The sequence below is a fragment of the Echinops telfairi genome, unplaced genomic scaffold, assembly GCF_000313985.2.
Source record: "Echinops telfairi isolate 266 unplaced genomic scaffold, ASM31398v2 ScPeMD7_31;HRSCAF=116, whole genome shotgun sequence".
Taxonomy (NCBI): domain Eukaryota; kingdom Metazoa; phylum Chordata; class Mammalia; order Afrosoricida; family Tenrecidae; genus Echinops; species Echinops telfairi.
Window position 1 is genome coordinate 29,878,703 of NW_022103928.1, and position 8,181 is coordinate 29,886,883.

The 8,181-nt window shown below is 54.4% G+C and overlaps 1 protein-coding gene across 6 annotated transcripts in view; it reads left to right on the top strand.

Moving 5' to 3' along the window:
* The window catches only part of IQSEC1 (IQ motif and Sec7 domain ArfGEF 1), a 216,882-nt gene that overhangs the window by 151,830 nt on the left and 56,871 nt on the right, over window positions 1-8,181 (top strand). For all 6 annotated transcript variants that reach the window (XM_045290040.1, XM_045290039.1, XM_045290041.1 and 3 more), the window contains exon 2: window positions 4,106-4,397. In XM_045290040.1, the coding sequence (XP_045145975.1) occupies window positions 4,106-4,397 (292 nt within the window). The remainder of the gene's footprint in view (window positions 1-4,105; window positions 4,398-8,181) is intronic.

Consider the following 8,181-nt stretch of genomic DNA (forward strand, 5'->3'; position numbering starts at 1 on the left):
GACTCTTTTAGTTCAAAATAATCTGTAGCTTCTACTGAGACCCCTGAGAAGTCAGGCTCTCTAGTTCTGGAAGGGTGCATGAGCCCCACAGGAGAGGTGTGCTCTGCGAACCTTTGTCCTCATGGGGAAACTGGTGCAGCCAGACAGGTTGCCGAAGGATGGCCTGCCTATTCCCTCTTTGGTGCAATGTGTTGTTATTGTTTGGGGCTTTAACAAAGAAATGTGTTTTCTCACAGTCGAGAAGGCAGTAGCAACTCTGAATTCGGTGTGAGCTCTAAGGGGAGGCTGGCTCTCTTGTTTTCTCTGGAGGAAGGTCCTCCTCTCCCCAGCTATTGCATCCTTATTCCTTAGAGGCAGGTCTCCCTGTGTCTTGACATGTGCCTTTCTCTAAGTCTCGGAGGTTCTTGGTCATAAGGATGTGTTCCACTCTTGGTAGTAATGAGGTCCCTCCCTTACTGCAGTGATTTGAGGTTGGTTTTCATTTTGGGGATTGGAAAGGGCACAACTCAAGGGGCGCCATTCATTTAAGCTCACCAGGACTTGGTGACAGATTGAATTGGTAGATGGGAACTGGCAGGCAGGATGACACCCCGGATGGTGACTGAGCCACTGGGTGGGTGATGGCACCAGCCCTAAGATGGGGAAGAGAGTGAGAGTTAAGTTTGGGCACAATGGGCATGAGATGTCTACCAAGGCCCCGCAGGGGCATGTGGTGAAGAGCTCCAGGCCCGGCCCCCAGCAGGCTTTGGAAATGCCCACACTCCATCAGCAAAGACTTCTGAGCACCCATGTCTACATCAGGAAGCAAAGCACACGCATCTCCCCACCCTCTTTGGACATAAAAATGCATTATAATTTTACCACATGTGACAATGTGATGGAGACAAAACTGAGGGAACACTGAGGGATTAGCAGTGGTTTTACAATCAGATGATGAGGCTGTACCACCTTTAGAAGGTGAGATTAAGTCAGGAGGTGAAGTGGTGAGGACCTGAACTCGGCCCGGGGAGCGGCCAGCACAAAAGCTCTGAGGCAGGAGCACGCCAACACCTTTGAGAAGAAGACCAGTGTGCCCAGAAGAGAGTGGGCACAAGGAGGAGCCGGGCTGGGTCCAACCAGGCGAAGCTTTGAAAGACCTGGCCTGGACACTGTCTTCCTTTGTGAGTGATGGGGAGCCCAGGAGGCCTTGGGTCTGCCTTGTGTTTTCATAGCCCTCCGCTGACTGCTGGGGAAGTAGAGACTGCAGGGCCAAAGGGGCTGAGTGCAGGGTGGGCGCCCAGAGAGCAGGTAAGGTGAAGGTGGCTGAGCTGAGTGCAGGGTGGGCGCCCAGAGAGCAGGTAAGGTGAAGGTGGCTGAGCTGAGTGCAGGGTGGGCGCCCAGAGAGCAGGTAAGGTGAAGGTGGCTGAGCTGAGTGCAGGGTGGGCGCCCAGAGAGCAGGTAAGGTGAAGGTGGCTGAGCTGAGTGCAGGGTGGGCGCCCAGAGAGCAGGTAAGGTGAAGGTGGCTGAGCTGAGTGCAGGGTGGGCGCCCAGAGAGCAGGTAAGGTGAAGGTGGCTGAGCTGAGTGCAGGCAATAGGCAGATTCTTGAAGGCAGAGCTGATGCGAGATGGGAGAGGTTGGGGCCTGCGCCGAAAGACGACGAGGGGAAACTGTAGGTGTCAGACCACATCCTTGTCGAGAGGGTAGCCTTAAGGGCAGGCTGGGTCCTCTCCCAAGCATCCTCTGGAATCTGTCCACACCGGACAGGAATCCTGGGCTAGCCCTGTTCCAGAAACTTCTTGCCCTCCCTACAACTACCTCATTCCCAGTTATGGTATATCTCTCCCCAGGAGGTAAGGCCTCCTGCAATACCCTGCCCTGATTCATCATTTAGGTTTCCAGATTCTGACACCGCCTCCCATCCCAGGGCAAGGCCCAGGCCCGATGTCAGTCCGCTCCCCTGGGCCCTGAGCCCCACACCACACAGGCTGGGGATGTGGACAGTGCTCAGGCCTGAGCATGGCGAACCAGAGGCCGGATTAGAAAGGGCTGGCGCAGGATCAGATCATTCACACGTTGCAAGCACTGGAGATGGTTTGCTTACCCAGCCTTATCAGGACCCTGGGGTGAATCTCCCAGCTACCACTCCCTGGCCGAGCCCCCTGACAGCTCAGAAACAGAGCACTCAGTTTGTGTCCTGGGGCCTGGCGAAACTGCTCCTCAGTCACCGTGTTTATGCTAACTCAGGGTTATGAGCCTGTTTAAATGATATCCTCATAATCGGAGCCCCGGCTGCCTCTTCCGGGACAGCTTGTTTCCTGCCATCATCTTGCTTGGATAGACAGATTCAGTCCCTGACTACAACATTCCCATTTTGGAGGATGGGTGTGTGCAAACATTTCCATGTGGTGGGCTCCCAGGTTGCAAAGCTAGGCAGGGAGGAGCAGGGATCCTACAGCTGGGGAGGGGGCTTCCTTCCAGGGCATCTGTAAGTTGAGGGTCTCCTGGAGCTCCTGTCACCAGCTGCCACTCCATCTTTTAGACAGCAGGCGTGTACCAAGGCACCGAGTCTTCCTTGCGAGGCACGGCCCAAGCGTCATTGGAAGGATGGGAGGAATGCCAGCTCTTCCTGTTTCTCCATGCGATATGCACACCTAGTCCGACCTCCTCTCTCCTCTCCTCCCCTGTGCATCCCCAGCCTCACACATGACTGTGCTGAAGGAAGCTGTTCAATGGCTGGAGAGTGGGGAGGCCTAGGTGACTTTCATCCTGGGCGGCATCTGGTCTAACCCGCCTGTGTTCCTGGAACTGAGGCAGGGGCCTGGCAGCAGTCCACCCTTATCCACAGTCAGCTTGTGGCAGGGACAAGCAGAGAACAAAGCCTTTGCCCCCAGACACCTGGTTCTGAAGGTGGGGACCTTTGAAGAAGGAGTCGGTTCAAGAGGCACCGTCCTTCTCCTCCTCTCTGCCCTGTGGCTTCCAGTGGGGCCTCCCCTCTGGCCTCAGGTAATCAGAGGGTATATAAAGCCCCTTCCCACTGAGACAAAGAGACAGGAAACTACGGGACGACTAGAGATGTTGCTGCCAGAAGTGGCGTCAGAAGCCACTCACGAAGCCCTCCCTTCCCTGTTGCCCCACCCTGAAGAGCAGTTACAGTGGAAACCACCATCTGTAAAATCGAAAAGGCTGCTCAGCTTCATGAGTTTGGGAGGAGTGAAGTGGCCAGGCACTCTCATTCCTGCCCTTGGCCTTGATGTGAGGAGACACTGAGAGGAGTGGGGATGGGGACTCGCGTTAATCCTGACTCCTACGTACAGCCAACGTGAATGAGTTTGGGTATGCCTCTCCTTTCATGGGCTCAGTTTCTCAGCCACAGAGAGAATGCTGTTTCCTTCACAGCTTGATCTTAAGACACGGGCATGCGCAGCACCCACACAGTGCCTGGCCCCAAAGAGGTGTGCAGTGCAGCCTCACGTGCCTGGATTAGTACAAGGATTACTACAAGGCAGAAGCTCAGTGTTGTACTGAATCCTGCAGGGTGGAAGGAGGAGGGAAGGTGCTGGGATCCATGCTGTCAGGCCTGTGTGTACTGTACTGCTCTGGTGCGTCAGAGAACAGGACAACAGGGAGTCCCGTCCTCAAGGAGCTGACACTCGTGAGGGTACTGAGAATAAGTGTCCTGCTGGACTGCTTTGCACAGAGATGCTAGTCTGAGTGAGGAGGGCCCCTGTGGCGGAGCGGAGGTCTGGGTGGAGGGAGGATGAGGGCGGGACCCTCCTGGAGAGTGTGGGACCCTCCTGCCACGTGGTGAGTGGTGATTGCCCCCTCCCGTGACCCATGGCCTCTGGTTCCTACTCGCAGATCTTTTTTTTTTTTTTTCTTTTAATGGTTGTGCCAAAAGATCTTGTAATAGTTGTAATCTTTTTTTTAAAAATCATTTTATTGGGGGCTCCTACAGCTCTTATCACAATCCATACATCCATCCATTGTGTCAAGCACATTCGTACCTCTGTTGCCATCATCATCTTCAAAACATTTTCTTTCTACTTGAGCCCTTGGTATCAGCTTCTCATTTTCCCCCCTCCCTCTCCGACCCATACTCACAGCTCCTCTCTCTCTCTCCTACAGTGTGGAGGGCGAAGCACCCAGCAGTGAGACGGGCACATCGCTGGACAGCCCCTCGTCCTATCACCAGGGCCCCCTGGTGCCCGGCTCCAGCCTGAGCCCTGACCACTACGAGCACCCATCGCTGGGGGCCTATGGGCTGTACTCGGGGCCCCCGGGGCAGCAGCGTGCTCGGAGGCCCAAGCTGCAGCACTCCACCTCCATTCTGCGCAAGCAGGCTGAGGAAGAGGCCATCAAGCGCTCGCGCTCGCTCTCTGAGAGCTATGAGCTCTCCTCGGACCTGCAGGATAAGCAGGTAGGCGGGGCTCAGCTCCACAAGGCTGTTCTGTTCCCACATTCATTCTCCAGGGGCTGGCACTCGGCCATGTGTGGAGCCAGTTCCTGGTTTACCATTGCTACACCCCACCCCCACCCCCACGCCCCGCCCTTCCTAACACTGAAGCATGAGTTAGGTGGCTGTTTGCTTCAAGAGTGGCCTTTGCCTCAGCAGAGTCCTACCTCTGGCTCCTCCTGGGAGCCTTATGCCTTAGCTTGCTGGACTGAAACACATTTGACTCTCTGACAGGCCTTCCTGGGTGCTTGCTCAGACTCCTTCTCAAATGAGGCCTTGGCCTCTGTGCTGGTTCTCGGATCTCTTGTGGCTAGGGGCTAAGAGCTGTGGTAGGCCAGTTGGCCACAGGGGTGCTGTGGTCCCAGCCAAGGGCTGAGCCTTGGGTAGAAATCGAGTCTGGGTGAGCAAGCCCAGTGGGAAGGAAAGAAGGAGGTCAGTTTACAGCATAAATAGCCCAGGCTTTAAAAAGCCAAGCTTGTCCCCAGCCCTAGAGGTGAGGTTGCTTATTATAGCCCCTTGGGTTTACAAGTCCGGGTTCACATGGGCAGCGGCCTCCCAGAGAGTGCTTCCAGATTCCACCTTCCTCTTCCCGTGTAACAGCCTCACATACAGAGCTGCACACACCCCTGGGGAAGATGCTTGGCCAGGGTGTGTGGGCAGGCCTGAGGAAGGACCAGGAGTGGTGGAGATGGAGGGGAGCCCCTGCTCCTGTTGGGGTTGGGACTCAGGGAGGCAGAAGGAACGAGAAGTCTCTGGGGAGGCAGCGAAACCTCACCCTTGAGTTCCTCATAATCAGGCACCTGCTGGGAATGAGAAGACAGGCTTGTACCTGAGTGAGCAGGTCACTCAGCTGTCTTAGGCTGTGTGAGACTCTCTGGCAGAGAGACTAGCTGCAGGAGAGCCCTCGGCCCTCAAGAAGCAGCTCTGCAAGTCTGCAGGGTCCCCCTGACAGGCCAAATTGTCCCCGGCTCTGGGTAGTCTTCTTGTACACACTGGGCAGTTGCCTCTGCCTTGAGTAGCCCCACAGCCTTTCCAAGAGATGCCCAGACCCCGTGCTGCAGAAATGTCTTCACCCCTTGCTCCTGCCCTGTGTTTGCCCCTGTCCTTCAAGGAGCCGAGATCTGGGCCTGATGTGCCTCCCCAATACACTAGCGAATCAGTGCGGGTGTTGCCTGGGTAGGTCTTTTCCTAACAAGGAGTCCTCCTCCACAGTCTGCCAAGGGTGGTGACTGGACAGCCCTGAATGCTTGACTGACGGGGCCGTCGAAAGCCAGAACCCTTTGGCATAGACCCCTCTGTGGGCTGTGGAGGAAGAGGGTTCCCTTCAGCCCCCTGACCCTGGGCCCGACAGCCAGGCAAGTGGAGGAGAGCAGCCTCTGTTGGGTGCTTCCATTGTACCCAGATCCAAACAGAAGAGACATCTACAGCAGGATCTCTAAAATAAGAATGAGCAAGGCTAGAGTGCTTAGAGCTCTGTGGAGATATGCTTAGTACGAGCTTAGTGTGGCTACAGCTGTGTATTTTGTTCCGTGCACATTAGCCGGACACCTACTGGGTGCTGATGAGTCAGTGGTGAGCTGAATGAGGCCCCTGCTCCCTCAGGCTGACATTGTGGAGCGGCAGACAGAGCACGAGCTCGTCAGTTAGAAAGAAATGAGATCATCCCAAAGTGATGCCATTTCGGAATTCCCTCTGACCACAGATCAGGCATGTGAACAGCCTTGCCATCATGCAGAGTGAGTGTATTGGAAAGTGGATTATTGCAGATAGTCGGGTTAAAATTTAATACCGTATCATTTGAGCTCCCTGTTGAGCCATTTTAAATTTGTTCTAGTTTTTAATATTTTCTGGTTTCTTTTCAACTGAGGTTTCTATCTGTTTTATTTTGTTACTGTTCGTTTGCGTTTGTTTGTTTTGTATATGGAATCTGGAATGGGTGAATCTATTGAGCCAGTATCTGGATTAGGGGTTCCTTGGGTGAGCTAGTAATGATGAGTACAAGAGAGAAGCAAATGTTCTAAAACTGACTGGTGATTGTGTAACTCTTGTCGATGTGATTGAACTATGGAGTATGTGATTCAACAGCTGATAAAGCTGTTGAAAACATAATTAAATAGTGATGCCTTCACGGGATGAGGGCAGTCAGGAAGCCCTCTCTTAAGGTAGCATTAAAAGGGATGCGTGAGGAACAGGTGCGCTAAGAGGTGACAGCAGGTGCAAAGGTCTCACCTCCCCGGTGAAGGCGAACTAGGCATGTAGGCGAGACAGAGGAGGTTGGTGGGAAGGGAAGGCATTCAGGGCCCCCTAGCTCCCAGCAGTCGAGGGAGAAGCGGGAATAGATTTAGTGGGAAGCTCCCATTGTGGAGAAAGGAGACACACAGGAAGTCTTGGCCTTTTTCTTTTGACTTGGCTCACGGCGCTGTCTGGTGACTTCCTGTTGTCAGTGAAGGCAGGAGGCTAAGACCAAGCAGGCACTCTTCTCAGTTCCTCATCCCCACCACGGCCAAGTGCTCCTTTAAAGGGATAGTGAGGTGGCCTGATGGGAAAGGCCCAGCCAGGAGGTCTGGCCGGCCAAGTCCTTCAGTTCTCTGCGCCTCCCTTGAAACTGTTGAGGATGTGCAGGGAGACTGAGCCTCCCTGGCACACACAGTGTGAGCCAGTATAGATCTCATTCCTCCCCGGGCTTCCAGCAGCGTTTCTGAGTGGGCCTTGGGTGAGTGCCAGCCTCCAAAGAAGAACCAGTGTGTAAAAGCGAGCTCTGAGCTCCGGTCAGCATTGAATCCTTTTGGGGAGGGAGGTCTGAAGGGACTGAGCGGACTGCTAGATAAACACAGAGCCCACTTCTGCCTGCTGGAAGCCTTCCTCCCTACACCACACAGGCTTGGAGAGTTAGTCTCAGACAAACAAGGTTTACAAGGTCCAAAGCTATCAGGGGATTAAGGTCCGGGAGGGAGTCTTTGTAACGTCCCTCGTGGCACTTGTGACACCCCACCAGGGTCTGCGTGAGGGGCTCAGGACCCACAGGCCTTTGCAGGCAGAAGAGAGAGAAGAAAGGGCTTGCCATAGCCCAGGCTTGGGTCCCATGTCAGCTCTATGGCCTGTTAGAGCTTTATTGGCAGCTCAAAGAAATAGAAATTTTCTGCTTACAGATGTGGAAGTGAGGTCATTTCTTTGGATGGTGTTCAGTAACTTCAGGGCAAGGAAGAACAGAACCACCCTGGCTAACACAGCCTGTCTGCTCTGAGAAAAGTCATTGTGAACCCCCGCCCCCTGCTGTTCTCGCTTCCAAAGAGAAGCCCGCCCAGCCTCTGTCGCCTGGCCTGCGGAGCACTGGAGAGCTGCCTTGGGGAGCCCCTACCTGTCCCCTCCAGACCCCTATTTCACTTATGTCCCCAAGTCAGGCCAGCCTTTCACAGCAGGCGCTCCTTTACCTAAGGCAGGTGACTCACCAAATTGCTTTACAGTGGGATGAACAGAAATGTGAAGTTGCTGCCCAACTCCTCTGGAAGTAAGAGGCTCGGGACCTGCCTTTTCCAAGTTACCTTCTCCTGACTCAGGCCCAGGCTTAGTCTGCTCAGCTTCTGTTTAGCTTTATTCCCCGGGGGTTGGTGGGGGGTGGTAGTGGGATGGTGTGTGTATGGTGTGTGTGTATGTGTGGGGGCGTTTATGTGGTGTGGTATATGGTAGGGTGTGGGTGAGTGGGCATAGTATGTGGTTTGGGGTGTGTATGTATGGCATGGGTGTGTGT